General features: G+C 34.0%; 1 protein-coding gene across 4 annotated transcripts in view; it reads right to left on the bottom strand.

Moving 5' to 3' along the window:
• Positions 1 to 24751, bottom strand: part of LOC124412235 (E3 ubiquitin-protein ligase BRE1-like) — a 122258-nt gene that overhangs the window by 18411 nt on the left and 79096 nt on the right. The window contains exons 4-9 of one of the 4 annotated variants that reach the window (XM_046891951.1): positions 20708 to 20942; positions 19537 to 19623; positions 17033 to 17183; positions 12470 to 12550; positions 11717 to 11788; positions 9432 to 9494 (exon numbers count right to left, since the gene is read on the bottom strand). In XM_046891951.1, the coding sequence (XP_046747907.1) occupies positions 9432 to 9494; positions 11717 to 11788; positions 12470 to 12550; positions 17033 to 17183; positions 19537 to 19623; positions 20708 to 20942 (689 nt within the window). The remainder of the gene's footprint in view (positions 1 to 9431; positions 9495 to 11716; positions 11789 to 12469; positions 12551 to 17032; positions 17184 to 19536; positions 19624 to 20707; positions 20943 to 24751) is intronic. The other 3 variants (XM_046891952.1, XM_046891954.1, XM_046891955.1) reach the window with 3 other exon arrangements.

Genomic DNA, 24751 nt, shown 5'->3' with positions numbered 1-24751 from the left:
GACGGATGAAAGAGGGGATGAAAAACGAGGCGTATAGGGTCAAATCTATCATCCGTACCGTTTGTTGTTCAACTGTCGTGTAATATGCACATGACTGTGAAAAAATCTGCATACAACGGAACAAGATGTCCTTATACTTGTCGTCGAGATTTTAAACTGTATTTTTTTTTTTTTTTTTGGTGTTTCGAGCAGGTTCGTGAGTCAGAATCACTCGTCAACGTTTTGTGCGAATTTTATTTCGAGGCAGACGGATGTTGAATATATTCGTAATTTGTTTTACGCTGATTTTGCTAAAAATTTGCAAGAAGACAAAAAAAAAGAGAGAAAGAAAAAAAAACAGAGAGAGAATACTTGAGATTATAAGCACAAGTTTTTGTAGATGCATTGATTTCTCGGTTTGAAACGGTTTTAAAACATTTTATTAACAAGTTTATTTTCTACAATTTTACTTCGACATTGTTTCTTTTTTCTATCGCCTTTCAACTACCGAGAAAGAAACTGTTGCGGTATAAGTCTGTGAGAAAATCTTTTTTCTCAATAAAATGATAAACAATTTCGGAAACGAAACAGATTAAAGGTATTAAATTATTTTTTTTTTTTTTTTACCGATTTGAAGAAGAAAAAAAAAACTTTATCAGTTCAAAGAAATTACATCGTTTTTGCGCAAAATTCGGCCGAATGAAGATAAGTTGTAATTAGATTTGACGCGCAGTTTTGCACCGTGATAGCGAAAATGTAATATCGTAGAAAGAAAAAAAAAAAAGAAGAAAATATGATTAGATCGATCAAGGAGTTTGATAAATCGTCGTTGTTTCAGGTTAAATTATCAGAGCGTGTGGATTTTCGCAATATTATAATTAGATCACATTCGCCGAGTATAATAGTATGAAATGAATTTAAAAAAAAAAAAATGCGATACTTATTTTTCATAATTAAGTCGACAATTTTATTTTCGAACAAATTTAGAATTGAGGAAAAAAATTGAATGAAAATTAATAAGTACTTATTAGAAAATCATGATATTTCGTCAAGTGTAATAATAATAAAAATTTAATTGATTAAAAATGTGCACAATCGAGAAAAATAAAGTAAATTAATTCCAATCTATATGTAGCCTAAATAATTGATTCGCTATTAAAGTTTTCGTCACTTTCTCGATCCTCGATCGTTTTCACTTTTTATAATCTCACTTCATACACCGGTATAAAAGAAATTCTTCGAATCCGAATGAAAAAATGGCTGCAAATATTCTACGAGCAACGTTTTACTGCACCGGAGTTGCAGTTGTTCGCCGATTTATTGCTCCACCTTGCAAGTACTGCTACAATAAACGCGGACACTGAAAATACTCGTTCTTTGCCACAATACGTTCTCCGATAAGGACGGCTGGACTCACTGAGTCTCCTGGGAGTCGTCCTAGGGTGCTGGCGTTTCATGTTTTGTATTTTGTATCCCATAGTAACGGATCGGTGAACGGATACTTTGCTCCTCTCTCTGTGCCTGGCTACCAGCTGTCGACGAAACTTGGGAGTACTTGGACGATTTAACGTCGTACGTACACATCTGTAGGGGGGGGGGGGCTAATTTGTCGAACGAGTGAACGGGACGGTAAATAGTCGATAATTAAAAATTACAGGTCCAAGTTACGGTATTAAGTACGAAATTTTATTCAAGGAATTGAGGTATCGAAATATTACGTAGAAAGTTGTGTTATAAAAAGAATTAAAATTATACTCGGGACTAAAAAGAAAATGAAATCATTTATTTAACTGTTGATGATTGAGGATTAGAATAAAGAACGATATGAAGGGAGTGAAAGTGCAGAGAATATGAAAAAAAAAAAAAAAAAAATGAATAATTAAACGAAGAGTTATTTTTGGAATTGAAAAATATTTATAAATTTTTATTTCTGACAGTTGAAAAACGGATTATAACGTAATTTTTTTTTTTTTTTTTTGTATATCTTGTGATAATTCGGTCACTTATATTGATTTTGATCGATGAATTCGCGTATTTATTGATTCAATTATTTATGAGCGTGAAATATGATATCGAACGAGTCCAGCTTTGTCTTCGAGTCGATCGATTAGTTCAGATTTATATCTTTACGGTACATCCAGCTGATGATGGGATGTGTATTGGATTGAGTTTAACGTTCCACCAACGGTATTTATATACCTTATTATACACATGTGCAATCAGCATCGATGAACATCATTTTGCAATTGAGATTCATTTTACGACTACCTAATTGCAGAAAGTCTTCATTCTCGATAATTTCATCGTTATACTTTGAAAAACTTAATAGTAGTCTAACTAATGATATTCACTGACGTGATTTTTGTCTCTTTTTTCGTTTTTAACGCTGAGTAATAAACAGAATTTTTAATTCCAAAGGTTTTCAAATTTCAAATTAAAATAGACAGAAAATCTTGTCGGCGATTATTTTTCGATTTATCTGAAAATTCTTTCAATTGCTTTGACGCGTATTCTTAATATTATTATTATTATTATGATTATTATTATGTATAATAAAAAATATCTAATATATCTTCGTAAATTGGATAACGTCTGTGATATTTCGTAACTTAACTCGAGGTCAGGCTAGTTTAATTTTCAATTATAACACTTCCCTGCAGAAGCTATAATTGCATCGTTTACTCAATATCAGCTTTCGATAAGGTGCTATAATCATTATAACGAAACTAAATTGCATCAGTTGAAATTCCGGCCGATTATTGTGTTACAGGTTATGGAAATCGGGATTACGTTGTACAGAAGGAATAGTGAAACGTTGAATTTCAGACGCGGTTTAAAACCGACTCTGCAGCAACAAGATCTCTCGCTGCTTAGTTGCAGTATTGCAAATAGAAAGTAAAAAAAAAAAAATAATAATAATATTCAATCGTTCATTTAACCACATTGATAATTTTTTTCAGGATTCTATAAATCATGCCTGAATATTACGTCCAAGAATTATTATCAAAGTATTTAACGATAATTAAATTAAATAAAGAGAAAAATAACACAAAGTGAGAATGTCTGGTACAAGTGGGAGTGCAGAAAAATTAGTTTGACGGTTGACGGAGAATGCCGGATGTAGGAAATAACGCGGAGAATGGCAGTGAATGCCGCGTGTATATAGCTTGTATTAAAGTAAATATCAGCTGTCCCATAAAATTGCTAAACCCCCGGCGGAGGAGCTTGACATGAAAATGTCAAACTGTGCAACTCTCTACGCGTTTATACGTCTATTGCCATCGTTGACACAGAAAAAATAAGGCTGCACCGAGAAGGGGGGGTAGAAATAGCGAGAGGCGATGGGCTAACGTTTGCTTATCATGATCCGATATTATATGCTTGTCTATGATTCGACACAACTATATAGGTGCCTACTTTTAGTGCAACATTTATTGTTAGAGCTCGGATCAATCATACTAGATGTGTGTGCGAAATTTCTACAGTCTTCTATGGAACAAGATTTCTCTTATAATCGTCAATCGCGAATCTATAATGTCAAGGTTTATTTTTTTTATCAATTGAAGTAAATGAAAATAGTGAAGGTATTTGTTTTTTAAGAGTTATCAAGTCTTTGACTAAAACTGTGAAATAATATCTGTAATTTCTCTGAAGCTGTTGATATTTGACTTTTTTATTCTTTTTTTTTTTTTTTTTTTTTTTTTTTTATTTTGGAGAAATTCGAGTGAATTTGTGTTATTCCCGTGGCAAAAAAGTATAAAGAACTATAGAAGAAGAAAAAAGCGGAGTCCAGTTGACCTCTTATTAATCGTTTTATAGGTAGACGGCTGCGGTTTCGTAATTTCATTTTCTCGGCTCAATGAACACAAATCAACGATCGTATATCAAGAGTGATAACCGTTTACGTAATTGTGAAAGAAAGTCAATTGCGAATTACTGAATCGCTGCAGATATTGCGCGACGAAGGCGTAAAGATCTAGCTAAAATAATATCGCTGTCGTGACGTTATTTTTTTTTATACACGATTTTGTTAATTTTTGGGAAACCGCATACGCGTTATTTTTTTCTTTGTTTAATTCGAAATTCTTCGAAATCCATTTAGAACGAAAATAGTAATCAGTAGTCAACAATTTCAAGAATAGTACGTAAAATTGGTCGATTTCTGCATCGGATTTTGTAACTTGTATTTCGATTCGATATCTATTTCTCAGATTTTTAATTTTTATTGTCTGGATACTTCGAAACAGCTGTCGAAAGTAGAGCAAAGAAGTCAATAAATCACATAAGACTTCGATAAGGATTCTTCCGTAAATGAATCGGTCTGTTTTACAGGTTGTCCTTCTTTTTTTTTTTATTTTTTTATTTTTTAACACAGAGATTGTATAATCGATCACCGCAAGATTGCGTTACGTATCAGCGAGGATTAACCGCATGACGCAGAGTTCGATAAGAAAAAAAAAAAAAAAAAAATCCACAACCTATTTAAAAGCTTCAGAAAACACCTGCCCGCGCAATCGGAAGCGATAAAAAATAATTCAGTTTATTTATTGTTATGCCTGCGTGACGATTATTCAAATTTAAATACTGATATGGAAAAACTTTGCTCGTGAGCCAGTCTGCAGATACACGATTGCCACGTGCGAATTTTCTAATCGAGCAATATCGCCGTTCGGTCAAACGAGAATTTGTTATACAGGAATTGACGATATCGACTGCTGGTCACAAATATGATCGATACTTTCGCACAACCGGCAAGTCGCAATTTCCAAATTATCGCGCGACGGTATGTCGGTTGTCAGCTTTATCGACGCTCGACCACGTATCTCTTCTTATCTTCTCAACGGGTAGCATATCTTCGCGCGACGTGTAGAGATCGATTTTATACAAGATTTTCATTAAAACAAAATAACGATAATAATAATGAAATAATGCAAAACTGATACGGAGCAGAAGTTCGTCTGACGCGAATCTCGGCTATTTATCGGCGGAGTATTGGATACCTACAGATGGTAACAAAATTTATTTCGTCGATGGTACAGAGTAGCGTAATCAGTGTGTTTCAAAAACCTGTCTAGTAAATTGATTTACATTTCCTTTTTTTTCAATTTCAATACAGCGGGTTTGAGTCTTGTTTAAAACTCGTACAGATAGATATCCCGTGAATTATTAGACGAGAACGTGTTTCAATACTGCAAATAACCGAGAGGGAAAAGGTCGGGAAGTAAATTGCACAAAAATGAGAAGGAAATGGAAATTAGTGGAACGAGATTGAATCTTGGACCTTGTCCCTGTGTCAGCTAGGAGTTACGCTTGTCCAGCATCACGAAATGCGCTTGGGCTGGGCATTCGAGTTGAATACATCGGGCCAAGTAACGGGACAGTCTCATTTGCCGGCAGCACCTTGAGCCCACCGCACACACTTTCCTTCCACCTTCCACCTTCTTCTCTATCCTTCCGAAATTAAACGGAGAGAAATAAGCGGAGGAGGTGGAGGAAAAAGAGAAAAAGAGATAGAATCGAACTCGCTTACAGGTTCATCGCGTAGACATGATCACACTCTGAAGAATAAACTCGTGCAGCAGGTGACTCTATCGAATATTTCTGATCACGAGTTTTAATTTCATTGTTATAGTCATAGTCAAGCGATTTCGAATCACTTGAAGTAATGTCAAGTTGTCACCTAAGGTTCACAAAGTCAATTAGCAAGCCACGCGAGATCATTCTTTTTCAAGACTGCTTAAAATCGTTCAAAAGTCAGTCAAGTGAAGCGAGTTTTTTGAATCCTCAATTCCTCGGCTTGCATTTTACCGATGTATAGATCCTTCCTTGACTCAATCAGCCTAATATTCACAGGACAAATCGGTCAGATTTAACAATATAATACAAAGCTTGATCTTGAATGATCGAAAGATCGTGAAAACTTTCCGGTGATCTCTTCGTTTAATTCTAAACACGTCGTTGCGCTGATTCGAATTAACAAGAAAAAAAAAAAGATCGACTTGTGACATATTTGTAGTAAAATAAAAATTGCGTAGTAATTTCAGTCCTTTAATTCTCTTCGTCGGTAATCCGATTATCATCCTAAGCGGATCTAAGGGAGCGGCGAGAATCAGAGCTAGATCTGATCTACTTATTCGTTCGTTTATTGGGCCCTTTTTTTCTCTGCATCTAGTTATCGCAAATTTTTGCAATTCACTGATCAGTAATTATCTTTTCCAAGTATCGAACGAACGTGGGTTCGAGGTGAGGGCCGATAAAGTACCTCGCGAATGACTCGGTATGTAACAGTGTTAAAGACAATTAGAAACCCTGGATGGATGCAAGCGATCGAACAGCCGTCGAAGTGTTAACGAAGAAAAGTTTCTGCTGAAGCAGACGCAGCAGTGGTTAATGGAGTGAATAACTACGGCAATACCAGGAGCAGTGCAGGTACCGCTTTTTCCACTTTTGCGGGACAAACTCACCGTCGGAGATAACAATTAACGGTGCAAATGAACGTGTAAATTACGAAGATATATATGTATACTAGAGTGGCGTAAAAAACCGATTATTTTTGTTTTTCAGTCTCGTGTGACAAAATGTTAGTTTTTGATGCTTTAAGAGCCCACTCCAAAGGACAGTTCAAAAAAAAAATTTCAGACGTCACTCCACATTTTCAGAACGTCAGAAATCGACAAAAATCGATTTTTTTTTTTTTTTAAATTTTTTTTCTCGTTACGGTATAATTTTATAGACAAAAAAAATAAGTTTTCGAAAGTTTCAGGTCAAAATTTGAATTTTTAAAGGTCGCTCATAATTTTTTTTTCAATTTTTTGGTGCATTTCTTTAGATCTTTTCGAGCGACCTTTTAATATTCATATTAAAATTTCATACATTTTTTTCTTTAATTTAGTAAGAAAGAATCGATAACAATACACCACGACATGAATTAAAAATCAAACAAAATACTGAAAATACAATTTTTTTAATTAAATTTTTTGACGATTTTTTACGTTTTAGAAAATTTGGAGCGACTTCTCAAAATTTTTTTTTTTGAGCTGTCCTTTGGAGTGGGCTCTTAAAACATCAAAAACTAACATTTTGTCACACGAGACTCGAAAAAAAAAAACAAAGTCGGTTTTTTTGCGCCACCCTAATGTATACACATAAAGACGATACAGGCGATGAATAATTTATAAAGAGTGCACTACTGTGTTTTTTCAAACGATTTGTGTTCGCCATCAAAGAACAGACCCGTCCCACCGCTGTCACCACATTTTAAGCCCTTCTTTCGATACATGGAAACGAAACGCTAAAAATAGCGCAATCAGTGCAAATCGGATATTGACGAAGCAATTGAGAACATTCGTCGTAATATCGAATTGGAGTTTAGAGTGGCCAGTTTGATTAAATTTTGGCGAATTAGTTAGACTGTAATTATTGGAGGAAACTGACGACAAGAAATGAAGTAAAAAAAAAAAAAAAAAAAAAATCGATCACGTGAGCTAAATCTATTCCAGCTTGTATAAGTGTGAAAAATTTGAAAAGTACTTTTTGCCAAAGATACTTATTAGTTTTTATCAAAAGTTGTTTAAAAATTCGATATCATTCCGAGACGGACTTTACAGTGAGAAAATAAAAATGATGAAAACTTAATGCATTAAAACGATAATCGTCATTCTTTCCAAAGAGCCGTTGCCATACTAAACAGTCATTGAATTGCATTGTTGGTATTATTTGTTGGTCAGTCGTGAACTTGACTTACTAGATAAACTACTTTTATCCTTTTTCCATTGTCTTTACTTTACAGTTTTGCAAAATATCGTTAGAATCAAAGTCGGTTTATATCGTTTAGCCTGTCTACTAGGTATGTTTTATTTTCACGCAGACATTATTGTTGCGTCCCGGTTTTCGTGATGCCGCCGCCGGTGTTCGAAGCAACGCTCTGGTAACTCGTAATCGGAAAGATACAGCAGGAATAACGACAGTGAAAATCATAATATATGCATAACTGTATTTGCAATGGAGGTTACGGTACGGGCGGAGCGAATAGCCACCTGTTGGCTCAGTTTATGTATAATATCATCTTTCGGACTTATTTTACACGTCGAATGCCGGCGATTTAAACCTCAATCATTATATTACCGCGACTACTTTGGCCGTCAGTATTTCCAATTACACGTTTATTGCCTCACTGTTTTACTACGCGTACTAAATTCTTAGCACGAATCGAGTTTACTTTAGAAAAAAAATTTATATATATATACAACAATATACAAATATATGGAACATTCCACGCCAAATCGACCCCTTTCGAATTGACTGAAAGTGTGTTTTTTTTTTTTTTTTTTTTTATCCTTTTCTACTCTATGAAAAACGTTTCACAGAATTTTTTCAAACTTTTTTACCCAACCGAAAAAAAGTTGTGTGTGTGTTTTTTTTTTTTTTTTTAAACAGCTACAAGTTTTGCAAAATTTCACATATCGGGACGTGTTTTTTTTTTTTTTTTTGTTGTTAATTTTCTGATTCGAAATGTACTTTTTGAAAAAAAAAAAAAAAAAGAGAACAGAAAGAAAATTATTTAAACCTATCTTCATCGTTTTTTATTTTATATTTTTGGAAAGAATCGAAAATTTCTCGACGATTACCATTTTTGATTTTTTTCTTCTTCTTTTTGTTATATCAAACTGTAACATTTTCTGCCGATACTCGAATTTTTTCAGAGTGGTGTTTTTTGGTTTTCTATTTTTTTTTTTTTTTTCGAATTGAAAAGAAAATAAAAAAAATTTTCACCACATTGATTACCATTTTCAATTTTTGTATGTATTTTTTTTTTAGATTTTCGAAGTTCTCTGAACACCTTCAAAATTCACCATTTTCAGAATGATTTTATGAGAAATAAGGCTGGTCGAAAGAAAAAAAATTTCAATTGCGGGAAACAAAAATAAAAATCAAAAAAAAAAAAAAAAAAAAAAAAACACCGCTTTGAAAAAATTTGAGGATTTGCAGGAAATGTCAAAGTTTGATGTAATAAAAAAATAAAAAATGGTAATCATCGAGAAATTTTTAACTTTTTCAAAAAATCTCAAAAAAAAACCGATGAAGATCGGTTCTTTTTAAAAAGTACATTTGAAAACAAAAGTTTACATAGAAAAAAACGTACCGAAAAAACAAATTTTGAAAAACTTCTAGCTATTTGGTCAAAAATTCACAACTTTTTTTGAATTTTTAGTTCATTTAAACTATTTTAGATTGCTGTTGACTGATTTGCAGAAATCAAACAACTTGTTCCGTCAAGTTTTTACTCACAGTAATATAGTAATACGGTTCTATTTGTGATTATCTGCTCAATTCCGTGCATAAAATTATGAAAAATTGGGTCAAACTCTGATGCTACAGCATTCTTTTGAAATTTGCAATCTGCACAGGCCAATCAAGTGTAAATTTTTCTTTCAACTCGATTTCTGACTCACCTTCGTTTGCGTCTGTTCGACATGATAGACGTTGCTACTCGAGCTGCGGTTCTGTAATAGAAAAAAAAAAATCACTTCTTAAACGCCAGTAACAACGAACTTGTATTCAACTTTATTCTTTGTAATATGTTCGATAAATAATCTGTTGAATCGATACGAGCCACGTTAATTACAAGGACGTTATGTTTTTCGCAATAAAATTTACAGCAATTTTGCTATATGACAAGTTATTCAAAGAACGTTTGTGAATATATATAGAAACTTTGATCTACTGATAAATAATTCTCACCACGTTCCCTGTGTTATGTTTATTCCAAAAAAGGGCAGTATACATAGAATTAATATAATTATTAATAACTATCGCGTCATTATGCAAATTATTCACACATTCAACAGATTATTCTTTTTACCGTGTTGTAGAAAGTATTTTTTTTCAACAAATATTGTTTCTCAACAAGTATGTATGGACCGGAAAACCGCAGGTCGGAAAATTCTTGCAAATTTTAAATGCAAAAACGAGTGAATGAATGAGAAGATATCCGGCTCACCCCCATGTTGAAAATAAATGATGATGCTATCCACGTGTGCAAACTCCTGATGAAGAAAATCCAGAAAGATTCCTTATGAGTTTGTAACTTTATCAAGGATCCCAAGAGCCAACACTTTCAGCTGGTCCCGGTATAATATATCTGCAGCTTTCGCGAAGCTCTTGGGAGAGCCTTCGGAGGCTTCAAAACAATTTAAACTTTCGAAAGTACAACTTAAGGTGTTCAAAGACGGTCATATTTCACTTTCGGTAATTATCTGGCTTTCCTTATTTTCATTTATTTATTTAAGTTATTTTTTTCGATTTAAGTATTCACATCATTTGAAAAAATATCCGGGAAAAAATTGTCGAACTGCACTTGAATTCGGTGAAGAGAACTGCGTGAACTACTTTATCGAAATAACGAATATCGAATCGTCATCAACGTGCGTCTCGGGCTGCTGCTTGACGAAGAATAATTACACTTTGAATGAAAATATACATTCGAACGAATAGCATCGGATCATGAGTATAATAATTATCTAACCATACAGTGGTTTCCTGCTGATATAAGTTTCTCAGAAGGGCTGACACTCGTTGTTACTAACTAAATTGCACGGCGGACTTTGACTTCATTTACTGAACGGCCAATTGTGAGAAGTAGATTTTAAATAAATATCTTTTTATGAATATTGATCCGATTCAAGGGATTAGAAATTACCGCGATTTTCATTCACACTAGATTTCTTCTTCTGTAAGATATTTGCTCAACACTTGATCAATGCTATTCACGGAAAACAATCTGCGGTGTATTCGAGAATCTACGAGTTTGCGATAAGATCTGAATATATCTGCGTTGAAAAGTTTCTTCGTCAGTTAGGCTTATTGTACAAACTAAAATAAATCGAAGCCACACAATTGACTTAAGCTCGCGAAACTGTGTGAAACCTTGAGCGAATCGCGAGATATTTTACTCGAAAAAACAAAAAAAACTTATAAAAAAAAAACGTGGCGAATAATATATTTATCAGGGCTTCAAATTTCAATTGTAATCAAATAACCGCATGAGTTTTTGATTACTCCTGTTGTGATATATAAAATAAAAAAAAAAAAATTTATTTACTGCAAAATTTGTCGAACAAAACTAATATATTTCATTCCAATATACAACGAACAACTGCAGGAAAATTCTGTTTGATTGTGATAAAAATTGTTGACGATGAAACGAATTTTTCCTTCCGTTTGAATAAATTGTGATATAAATAATGAACAAAATGGGTTTAACGTAAGTGTGAATTTGATAGGAGGACGCAACGTATCGCGTTAATTACCGTGTTCCGTGTGCTACTCGGAATTCTTTCGCTTTATTGTTATCTTTTATAATGTATTACACACTGTGTATGTAAAAGTATACGTTATACGGTAAAAGGAGGAAACTAACGGTTCGTATAAACCTCATCTCTGCACGCGTAGGTACTACGACCAAAGTTTAATGCAGATTCATGTTGAATTGTGTAAAATTTACAGTTCAAACTCCACGCCAAACGGATCTTTGACACGCGAGTTGTAGGTTTATGGCCGTTTAATTCACCGACAAAACTGTCCAGCAGACGAAATTTTCATTCAAAGCTTGAAGTGAAAAGGCTGCAGAAGATTTTTCTGCCAACTTTCTGCGTTTTTTTATAATATTTGTTTGGTATTGTTAGCTAATAAAAACGTGTGTCATAATAGAATATGATATTAAATTTCAATTACTCACTTGTAAAATTGTACTGTCGCTGGATGAGACCTGGTTTCTGCTTTCTATGACGGTCTTTATTTGCTCCAACACCTATCAATCAAACGGCAGCTCAATCAACACAGGAAATAACACGTAACTTGTATGTGTATGAATATATGGGGCATTCCACGTGAAACGGGCCTACATGGTGTAGAATATACAAAAAAAAATAAATAAATAAATAACAACTTTAGCCAGATTTTAGATTTTTCGGAAATTTTTACTATCACTTTTCAATTACTCGTTTCGCCTGTAGTCTCTAAACCAAAATTTTCTCTCAAAATTTTCGCTTTTTAACCTAATCGATTTGGGATACTTATTCGAAAATTAGGTTTTTGTATTTTTGGGAACAGTAGAAACCAAATCTGTGGTCCAAAATATATTGAATTCATTCCCAGTGAAACATGACTTTTAACGTCATTACGTTTTTTATTCTACGCCATACTTAATAATAAATAAAATCGCCGATGGTGAGGGTCAGACGTAAATTGGTTTGGTGTGGAATGCCTTATATATCAAGACATACATACTATGTGAAAGCTTTAAAAATCGCAGGAGGATTTTCGCCTCAATTTTATTTTCAAATTGAAAAATTTATTAAAATACGATCATTTTTGCAACTGCAGGAATGAAAAGTATCTTAATTTGTTAAGATAAAAAATTGTGTCAAGGATTTTTATTGATAATGATTATTCGACGCTTATAATTATCGATACATCGTTTTATTCGTACCTGAAGGGATATCCGGTGTTTCTGGGTAACCAGAGACGACGTTTCTTTGCTTTCGGTTTCGCTGACTTTTGACGGTCTTCGCTGAAACGTGATTTAAATTCGTCAATACAAGTATACTATAGCGTTTAGGAAAATCGTTGATTAATTAGATATCCGAACCTTTTCCACTTGCTATGAAAATAGAAAAAAATAAAAGAAATATCCTTGATAAATTTTGCGAATCTTTTAATAATCAATTTTTCATATACATAACGTGTAAAAGTTTAATTTCAAAATAGCTACCGATTTTCCTTTGCTTTTATTTTTATTTGTTTCAAAATGTGATACTTTGGATGGAAATAAAAACCAATTATAAATTTCTTTCAATTTCAATTGCGGGATATCGACGTGGTTTTCCATTTTTTTTTCACTATATATACCTAGCTATAGTTATTAATTTAACGGTTAATTCCTACTCGCAGATTTAATATAATTGCTCGTGACCTGACTCACGATCGGCGGACCGGTCACGCGAGTCTAGTTTTACTATGTACCGGTCTATACACGTGTATATTCTGTATGCACGTAGTACATGTGTAACGTTAGCGAGCTCAAAACGTGCTGGGAATTCGCTATCGCGCATCGGCCAAATAGGGAAATGACACCGTGTCGATACACTCGATCATCTTGTCTTCGCTAATTAAATTGACCCCTTCGACGTGAGTGCAAAATAAAAAAGTCGGACGAGGAAATGGGAAATAGGTTATACTTTTTGTACGTAGAGATTATTTTTTTTCATACTTGTAAATCGAAATTTTTAGTAATAAGATGAAACCTTTATATCAATAAACGAAATAGTAAAGAAACAATTAATTGTAAGTAATCGAATTCATGACTGTTTAAAATTGTGCGCGTATAATTGTCACATAAAGCCGAAGTATTTTTGAATTTTGATTAAAAAAAAAATGACAGATTGTAAGACTGCAAAAGTGGCGTTATCGTTACATTTTATTGATTCGAATTTTGATAATCCGCGAGTAAGTTCAAAGGATGAGTAAAATTGAAAAGCGTAATTTTTCAGGTCTCATATCGGCCGAGATATTGCATGAAGGGTTTGAACAGCGACGGTGAGCGTATAAATCTATTTAAACCGCTTGACCTTATTGCGGACGAAAATAGGTAATGGCCATTTGGTGTTCTGCAAAGAAGCCACGGCGATAACGATGGTGAGAGGCAAAGCCGGCAAGGCAACCTGGTATGCGCTCTAAGAATACTTGTAGGCATCTTAAAACTCATCACCAGCTCGGTTTGCTTGGCGTCGAGGAGATGAATTTGTTCTCCTAAAATGATTTATTGATATTCGGAAAGCCACGTAACAATTCGATACAACAATCGAAACGACTTGGAAGCTCTGCATGAATTTCCAACGTCAAAGTCACGCGTCATTCACGAAGAAATACGTATACTTAACGCGATGTAGCAGTCCTACTTTTACCGACCGAGCGCACTCATCCGTTTTCTTCCTATATTAAATAAACAAACGAACGGAATGGGTTGAAATTTCGACGGTGCGTAGTTCTTTTGTAGCGGAATCGAGGATGGTTACTTATACATATCCTAAGAATCGTTAAAAAATGTGTGGTTTTTTGACACGTGTCGCTAGTCCCACATTTTCCGCGTTTCAAGACCCTCAAATATGCACGTTTTTGCTCCTGAAATGTGGGACTAATGACACGTATACAAAAACCAGCCATTTTTTTTACGATTTTTGAGATATAAGTAACCTTCCTCGATTTTGTTACAAAAGAGTTACGCGCAGTCGAAATTTCAACTCATTCCGTTCGTTTGTTTATTTAATATAGAAAGAAAACGGATGAGTTCGATCCGTCGGTAAAAGTAGGACTACTACATCGCGTTAATATAGGAAGAAAACCGATGACTTCGCTCGGTCGGTAAGGGCAAGACTGCTACATCGCGTTAACAAGGACGTAAACGGGTGAGTTTCCTCGGTCGGTAAAGGTAGGACTGCTACATCGCGTTAATGGATCCGTAGTGGTGACACGCCGTTAGAAATTGTAAACCGAAAACGCAGAGGTATGTTAAACGGGCAACACACACTAATTCATCTTGTCCCGGTTATCGATCACGCCAATGTTTACATTTTTTTTGGTTTCGAGTTGTCGAGTCTTCAAGAGTCGTTGCCGTCTTCTTGGTCAATAAAATCTCAGTACACGCCGGGAGTTCGGATCGGTAAGAAGCTTTTGTGTTGTGTTGTGATTACTCGAAAAATAGTGAACGAGTGCCCCAAAGTGCATCAATGCTGCCGCGTGCAACGCAGTAGATACTTCGAAAGCTCTGCACATCACGCAGGTTTTTTACTTCCTCAGGCGTTATCGGAAAATCGTCGAATCACGGCCGATCGAAATCTTTTTGTACAAACATCTGCGTGATTGTGAGCAGTGCAAATACTAAGGGTGTCCAGTGTCAATGACTTATCGAATTCCCTCACATTTACCGATTTTTCTAGACTCGTTTCAACCTAACTTTACTAACAAATTTACTTTTCTCGTGTAAGATAGGCAGTAAAAAAATTAGACGTCATGTGTTTTCACCGTAAGTGAAAATAGTCCAGTTTTTCTTTCAGTTCAATTTCGCTAAAACCCAGTTACTAAATGTTTATATTAATAAACACTCTAATTTTAATAGAAATTAACGGAAGATTAGGAATTAGACATTCTTTATCGACATGAAGATAGAAACATCAATCTCAGAATACTAATTGTTTTTAGTAGTCCTTTATATTTTCAAATTTTACGTAGTGCTTAACACCAGTTTATCAATTCTTGAAAATTTCTCGAAAAATCATGTTTTTCGTTACTTGTACCCTTTTCACAGTAAAACCCCCCCCCCCCCCCCCCCCCTTGTCTCATGCAGAGTAATTTTCTACGTTTTGAAGAATCGTACACAACAAATTTCCTGACACATTTCCCTGACAGCTAGACACCCTGAGATTGCAGTTACTTTGGTTACTAATAAAGAAATAGCTAATTGGAAGACAACGAAAAACGAGACGGTCTCATTCTGTACGTGATTGAATTACGGATTCTGTGCACAATGTGAGCCTCCTTTACGTGGACGCATGACTGTCACGCGTTAAATTGCTCCTTGGTAAGGACGGCGAATGTCAACACAACGCGAAGGCTAAACGTACGATTAACTTATAGTGAGACGTTGTGAAAAGAGTGAAGTTTTGCAGATGCTGTTCATCTAATTATTCCAAGTTGTATACGGAATACTAAATCCGACTGATTTTCGGTCTGCTGGAGAAAAACTTTGGCTTTGGTTTCGGGAGCAGATTAGTAAAAATTAGACAAAAAGCGCAGCGTATTTTGTGCAATATTTCGGTAACGCTTCAACGGATCGATTTCAAAAATTGATGTTGATTTTCTGCCATCATAATGTCAAATGTATGGAAATATGTCGCGTGTTTTACTGATCTGAACAAAATTCGAACCGCATTGAGTGTTCGTTAGTTTTGTTTTAATTTTTTTTTCATAATTGGGTTTGTCAGAAAAATGATTACGCGTGATTACATAAATTAAAGCCAATTTACACCGTAAAAACTGTTAAAAGTACTCCGAGAGTCACAAGAGTCGTGCTTTTGTATTTCGAAGGTGCGTTACATTCGTGACGTCATTACTCAGTAGGTATTCCATCGTCACAAGGTATCTCAGATCTGTGTTAGGTTAGGTTAGAATATTAATCCGTGATTAGGTTAGGTACGCTGAATCGTGACGTCACAAGAATGGCGCGTGAAATGAACAATTTCAAATCGGTTATACAATAGTAAATATTTTGCGTAATTGATGTTACAACAATATTGTTATATTTACATATTTTCAACTATTATTTACAAACTGAGTTATCATTTTTTCGTGGCAGACCCAAAATTGGCTAATTTTTAAATTCTTTGATCATGTTCGAGTTGACGAGTTTTGCTACATTTTTTTATCGTTTATAAAAACCTTGAAAAATATTACCACTTTCTTAGGGGGGGGGGGGGGGGGGGGGGTGATTTCGGTGATATCGAGTTTTTTTGTTTTTCAAATGAATAAAAAAATATCAAAAATTCCTTCCAACAAAATTTCGATCACGGTAAAAAGTGTCCTGAAAAAAAAAATGTTCAATCTTCTGCGATGAAAGTGGAAGCGCAAGAAACTTTTGGGTTGCGGTACGCTGGAAATTTTCTGCCAAAAGTTCCTTGCGCATTCACTTTCATCCCAGAAGATTGAATATTTTTTTTTAGAACACATACTACCGTGATATAAAAATTTTGTTGAGAGGAATTTTTGATCATATCTTTTTTTAGTCGTTTCACAAATCAAAAACTCGATATTATCAAAATTTCATTATAGTCTCACCTTTTTTAAGGAACTACGATTTCGAAATATAAGTGCGTTTTGTTTCTTTACGGTTTACGGAACTTCACAAAATTTCTCGTCACGCATCGTTTCGATAACCTCGTTCGTAACTTCAATGTGATAAAAAATCGTTCAGTTTTGTGAATAAATTTCGAATACCAACCTCCAGGGTGGCTAGCGGGTCCACCGAAGAGAGTGGACGAGTGTGCGGCACTTCGCCTGGGAAGACGCTGTCGTGAGATACGGATAGCTGACCGGGCCCTCCTCGTAGTTTTGCAAACGCCTCGCCGACTCCACTTCGTCGAAGGAAAACGCTGCAATCAACGTTACGAGGGTGAGTTTCACCTGCTATTGTTGTTGTTGTTGTTGTTGGTATTTTTATTGTTATTAATAATTGGTTAAAAATGAATAATTTACTCGTTTCTTACTTTTAAGTATTACGTATTATGTACAGATTTACTTTGAACGTTTAAATAACAAAAAAAAAAAAAAACAAATTGAAAATGCATAAACAATGCGACACTAGATTTTTTGTAAAACGATTTCGATACGAGGAGGTATAACTCAAGCAGCGAAATAAGCACAAAGTATGGCCACAGCTATTCGTTTCAAAGATACTTGTCGACTGCTTGGCCATATATGGAAATACCAGAGCTGGATAAGGAGGCGTATTCAAGCGATAAGTTAATGCTAGGAAAGATCTATTTATTGATGCATCGGGCGGTGTACGAGTCGAAATAAAAACAATGATATTATCGTTTGATATAATGTTGACGCTTGAATCAGCGCGTGTATGGCCGATTCCTCGGATAATTGATACGAGTGGTCAGGTGGGAAGATTTTGATTTCATTGTAATTTTGACGTCTTCTCAAGTGTCCCGGATTCCAAAATTCTAGAAACAAGCTGATTCCTTATTCTATCGTGATTTTAAAATTTACTGTCGTCGGAAACGAAATATGACTCGTAGTATTTGGTTCATTTACAAAAGTCTAATCTTTCGAAATGTGAAGTTGATTTTTAGGTAGAATTCCACCGACAGTTAAAAAACGAACGTCTGTTTTTGGCGATATTATAATCTGCAAATAAAATTCTCATCTTTTCTATGAAATGACCAGAATAAAATTTCTCTTCCGTCGAACAAACAAAAAGATGATTTTTAACACAAAGGCGTACTTTTTTCAACGGTAATAAAAATTTTGGCGCCTGGAAATGACGGAATTGATCGTATCGTCTCAACTACCCAGCACTTTTTTTTTTTCAAAGAGGGTGTTCCTCAATATTTGAGATGATCCGAAAGAGACAATAGCTTTGACCGACTACTTGGGGGAAACAAAAGAATTAGAATAAAAAGATGAGGAATAATAAGAACGAGGAAATCGGGAGAAAAAAGAAACGTCAGTTACTTCGCCCGATTAAGGAGGCACTTCAAACCTGCAACAGGGGGATAAAATTTCACCAAATCAATAGGCAATTTTTGCTTTTCACTTCACTTTCATCTCTCGCCTGCTCTCAAGACGTTCGATGGTATAATTATGGGGGTTTCCTTTTTGTTAACTGGACCACTTTATTCTCGGCTTCTATTGTTTCGGTTTATTTTTACGAATAATTCTGGAAAAACATTTTTTTTTTTTGTCCCATTTTACGCGTTGGCAATTTTATGCTAATGAAAGTCTCGCCACCCTGTGAAATTTTTCAGGAACTTATTTTTCATTCTGTATTTACAGTTATTTTAAGAAGGCATTGAAATAAGGATCATCCTAATGTATAATGTAATGTACATGTACATGATACCGCGAAAAGAGCATAAAAAGCGACAATGTGGCGACGAAAACTACATATATAGCGAACACACTTATGATAACGATAAAACGTTACGATTTACACGAAGTTAAAAAATTATCAGTACAACGCAGAGTTGGAAAGAAAAAGAAAAAGAAAAAAAACGGGGAGAAGCTTGAAAAACAATCAACGCACGTTAAAAAACAAAATCTTGGACAACAACAAATAGAATATATATATATATTAGGATGTCGCAAAAAACCGACTATTTTTTTTTTTTTGAGTCTCGTGTGACAAAATGTTAGTTTTTGATGTTTTAAGAGCCCACTCGAAAGGACTGCTCAAAAAAAAATTTTGAAGAGGTCACTCCACATTTTCTAAACCGTCAGAAATCGTCAAAATTCGATTTTTTTTTAAAATTTTTTTCTTGTTATGGTATAATTTTATAGAAAAAAAAAATAAGTTTCCGAAAGTTTCGGTTCAAAATTTGAATTTTGAAAGGTCGCTCATAATTTTTTTTCAATTTTTTGGTGCATTTCTTTAGATCTTTTCGAGCGACCTCTTAATATTCATATGAAAAATTCATAAATTTTTTTTCTTCAATTTAGTAAGAAAGAATCGATAACAATACACCACGACATGAATTAAAAATCAAGCAAAATACTGAAAATACAATTTTTTTAATTCAATTTTTTGACGATTTTTGACATTTTTTTAAATTTGGAGCGACCTCTTAGAATTTTTTTTAGAGCTGTACTTTGGAGTGGGCTCTTAGAACATCAAAAACTAACATTTTGTCACACGAGACTCAAGAAAAAGAAAAATATTCGGTTTTTTTGCGTCACCCTAATATATTATCTTTCTTCACACTAATGATAGATATTTACGTTTCGCTCAACTCGTAACGATTCAAAGATACAACAGCGGCTCTGTATTTTCTTGGCCAGTAGTAGTCGTTGGATTCGGCGGTAGTACTAAAAGAAACATGCGTACCAAACTCGTTTGTTAATTCATTATTCAAATATCGTATAACCTATAAGAAAATGTTATTGGCATTGTAGGTTAATTCTCATGAGGATGAGAAAAAGTTGTATAGCAAAAGAAACTTAGGTGGTTAATTGTTGTTCTTTGAACCAACGTTCAACCGTCCGAAGCTAAGCAGGAGCGGTTTTTTCTGTACATAATAAATATTTTCAAAATGATAAATTCTCATGCTCTCTTCAGATATAATATATTCCCATTTATCTAAAAAAACGAAATTCAATATTTACGTCGAAGAAATGTAATAAACTGTAGAAGAAGAAATTTTGTGTTTTCAAGTTCGTGAGTGTTGAAGAAAAAGAAGAAAAAAAAACAAACTATTCGAAATGTTTTCATCTTCATATGTTATAATAAATTGTTTTACATTTGAGAAAAGAGAAAAAAAAATTAATTAATCGTGATCAGTTGGTTTCTATACTCAATGATTTACTTTTACGTACGTGGTTAACAAAAAAAAAAAAAAAAAAAAGAAAGAAAGGATGAAAGAAAATAAACAAACTTATTTGAAGCGAAGAAATTTCACGTTACTTCTGTACAAAGGAATAAATAATATCGTCAAATCGATCAGACATTGATGAATTTTTTACGAAAAATAAGGGAAAAATTTAGAGAATTTACGATCTTAGAAGATCCTAAAGTAGCGAAGTAACGATTCTTTCTGAACATGTATCGTTAAAGTAACAACGTTATTAACTTCAACCTCGTAATTTTTTTTTTGCAATCATTGTAGGACATAATTTCACAAAGGAATCATTAAAAACTGATGAAAATTTGAGGGAAATATTTACCGCGTTGTTAACTAAATTAACCAGCGATAATTTACTTTTATTTAACTACAAAAATACAGATTTTTTTTTTGCGTTCTTTCTCTTACATCTCACGAGAATATACAAATACCGTCTTACGTCTGGATGTGAGGATAAAAAAGAAAACGAGAAAAACAAATTAAAAAAAATAAAGATCCGAAAGAAGGAAGAAAAAACGAAAACTGGAAAACTTTTCGAAAGTCTACGAAACCTTTCTCTGTTGCAAGGATCCGTTAGAAGTTCGCTAGCGCTTCGACTGCGGGATTCTTCAGGGCGTCCAGCCGGGTGTCTCAAAGTAACTTCTTCGCGATCGCGAGAAGAAAGGACGCGATCGTTGCCTTCGGCGTTGCTGCACGAAGTTGCGTTGAGATCGGCAGCGCCTCGGCTTTTTCGCCTGAAGATCTTTCGCAGTCCTCGTAATGGGTGAAAACGTCTTTTCTTTGGCTCTGAAACATTCGGTTTTTTTTTTTTCAAATTTACAAACAAATTACTTTTTTTTCACATGTTAATATCGGAAACGGTTTTTACCTTTACTTAATTTAGGTTTATTTTAGATAATGAATGTACTCAACGTTTTTTTTCGACTCAGAGAAATCGATAGTTGATGACGTAGCTTGAATCACCCGGAGAATATTTCATCTCATTGTTTTTTTTAAACAAATTTTAAAGTTAAAGTTTTAAAGTTATAATTTATAACGGGTTTAACACGAATTAACGAATTTGTAATCGAAACTTTGTGAGAGTTTTTATAATATTTCTTTCACATTCTCTCGTTCTTTATTCTGTCTTTATACTAATTTACCAAATTTTATTATACCATTAACCAAATTTGCAGTTTTTTTTTTTGCAATTTTTAATTTTTAATACCGATTCTGTCACTATTTTGGTTTTGCAAATATAACGATTATTATTTTTCCATTAAATTTCCAAATTTCTTACGATGTGAAATGACGGATTGAAAAATTACGTAAATTTGAGGGAAACGTTTGAAAAGCACGAATATTTAACACTAACAGAGTTTAAATTGGTAACCAATTTAGAGTATCACGTTATTCCGCAATTTTCTTATCCCCAAAATCACATCGTTTGTTCGATTTTTATCATTTACAACAGTTGATCGTTTCTTTTCTTTTTTTCGTTGGCTGATATTTTTTTTAATAGTTCTGAAATTTCTTTACGAATAATTGAGAGAATATCGTTTCGATTGAACGCACTTAATTCAAGGAACTTGAATAATTAATCGCACTTCTCGAACATTTGTTTAATTTTTTTCCGAGTCAAATAAATTTTTCGATCAGACTGTACGAGTGACACACATCCTTCCAAATTGACCTTTTGACAGGTTGAATTTATCAGTAAATAAATTGACTCAAGTTCGGAGATTGACTGTGAAACGAATTTTCAAAGCATCGTCGTATAAAAAAAAGCGCATCACCCGTATAAATTATTTCCACGGAAATTGAAGAGGAATACTTCAATCATAAAACGCGGCTCACTCTCGCAGGATATCTTATTATCGGTGACTGAATCGTGATCCAGCGTATTTTTCACGACTTACTCCGTCTCCTCGGCAAATAAAGTAGAAATAATTAGATCCTCAAGCCCTCGAGGGCTGAGAAGGATAAGAAAATTGGTCGGAATTGATTTTCAAATAAATTCGATCAACTTATCATCGCGGCTCTCAGAGCCACTCGAGTGTCTCATATATTAATTAATTGACCCAGTTTCAACGTTGCGAAATATCTGCAAATGTAACACGCGTGAGCTAATATGGGGGGGGGGGGGGGGGGGGGGGGGGAGGGTTCCTTAAGAAAATAATGCCTAAAATCAGAATAAAATATTAATAGTTTTCATATAAACAATTATGTTAAATTATTATCCATCTTTATCGATGGAAAAATTAATCATAAATTCAAGTTCAGATAATTATTTGACTCTGACGAGTTGTGAGAGTAGGTAAAGCACGACTTCAAACGTGTCGCGTTATGAGTTGGGCAATTACTCGAGCTGTAAATAATTTCAGAATAATTGATATTTAATAAAAAGTTAAGGTGATTAATTTTTATCCCTTGTTATTTAAAAACTTTCAGGGGGTCCACTTTGCCTCCCCCCCCCCACCCCCCAAATTTTTTGAGATATCAATAATTATAAGGTGCCCACCTTGCCCCCCCCCCCCCAACTACGTATCGGTCAGATTTCATCGAAAAGAGATTAGACTTTTGATGTAAATATTTATAACCCAGCTGACAGAAATTAATCGATAAGAAAAATGAACGCGCTTTATACACGACGATGCGTCACTTGAATTCATATTTGAGTGGATTTTTTTTTTACAGTCAAATTAAACATGAACATCGGCTTGTTTCCACGAGATAATATCGACAAGTAATATTTATATGTAGACACACGCGAATCGTTTATTTTACTAATTTTTCAATACATTTATTTTAACTTGTTTGTTTATTTTTATGGCCTAGTTTGTTGTCTATATCTATTAGGTAGATCAGAATTAACGCGAACGATTATCGGTTAGATTGAAACACGATAGAATATTTCTCGAAACTGATCTCCTGCAGCTGACGAACCGACAATGAGTCACTTCACATTCATGTGTGCAAATCTAGGCAACTATCTGCCACATAAAAATTTCATGATAATTAAATTTGTTCAAACTGTAGAAAAAATAGAGCTAATCCTCGATCACATTAAACCGAAGAAAGTAATAAACGGCGTGCACAAAAAAAAAAGCTCGCAAAATTGTTTTATAGGTATGTTGATGGCAGTGATTATTATTATTATTATTATTGGCAGATATTTTTTTTAATCTTGCGTGCGATTCAAAAAAATTTTAAAAAGATTAACGAACAATCACTGGGAATCAAACAGATATGGAGCTAAATTTTAATGACGTCAGGCGTTCAGTGGCTCATCGGAGTTTTTTTTTTTTTGAAAATTGGACGAAATTTTTGTAAACGAGGAATGTTTTCACGAAAGAAAAATAAACGAGTGAACAAATGCGAGAGGAAAAAAAAATGATATATGTATATTCAGCAGTCAATATATGTATATACTTTGGAAAAGTAAAGAAAACGTGAAATATAATGGAATGAAAGAAAGAGAAATAAAAATGTTGTGTTTTACGAGGAAAGTCTGCAGTTGTTAAATTCTCTCACATGGCAGGATTTTCATTCGGGGTTAGTCGAGCTACGTTAGGATAACGAGTTTTGGTCATGATTGCTTAGGATTTAGAAACGTAGATACATTTATGAAATTATGACGAATATAAAGTGAAGTTTACCTGAGATATTTGGAAACCAGAGGAGAAGTTGATGATCCATAATTCGAATTGAACGATTTGAAAGAAAGATACTAAAAATTTCAAGAAGGTGAAGAAGAAGATAAATTCGCAATTTACGAAGAAGGAAAAAAATATCTTTGTTTCTTCATCTTGGAAAACGGCGGAGTTAAAAGAATCGAAATGGGAGATAGTTATTAGACTTTTACCTAGATAATCATCCAATCCGTTGTACGAATGACATCGGGACAAGTAATACTTCCGTCGCATTTGCGGTTGAAACGATGGGCACTCGAAACGAATAACTTGACTGAATGGCAACACGCATTCGCCACTGATAGCAGTTCGTTTCAATTGATAAGATTAGAATTTTCCAATCGTTATACAGTATTATATATTATATACACATTATATATATATTAGGGTGGCGCAAAAAAACCAACTGTTTTTTTTTTTTTTTTAGTCTCGTGTGACAAAATGTTAGTTTTTGATGTTTTAAAAGCCCACTCCAAAGGACAGCTCAAAAAAACATTTTAAGAGGTCGCTCCACATTTTTTAAAACGGCAGAAATCGTCAAAAATCGAATTTTTTTTTCTCGTTACGGTATAATTTTGTAGACAAAAAAAAAAAAAATGAGCTTCCGAAAGTTTCAGTTCAAAATTTGAACTTTGAAAGGTCGCTCATAATTTTTTTTCAATTTTTTGGTGCATTTCTTTGGATCTTTTCGAGCGGCCTTTAAATATTCATATTAAAATTTCATAAATTCTTTTTCTTCTATTTAGTAAGAAAGAATTTTTTTTTTAGCTGTCCTTTGGAGTGGGCTCTTAAAACATCAAAAACTAACATTTTGTCACACGAGACTCAAAAAAAAAAAAAAAATAGTCGGTTTTTTTGCGCCACCCTGAATATGTATATATACATATATGTGTGCATAGCAATGTTTGACAGGAAATAAGCTTA

This window comes from Diprion similis, chromosome 11, assembly GCF_021155765.1.
Source record: "Diprion similis isolate iyDipSimi1 chromosome 11, iyDipSimi1.1, whole genome shotgun sequence".
Classification (NCBI taxonomy): Eukaryota; Metazoa; Arthropoda; class Insecta; order Hymenoptera; family Diprionidae; genus Diprion; species Diprion similis.
This window is presented reverse-complemented; position numbering and strand designations above follow the sequence as displayed.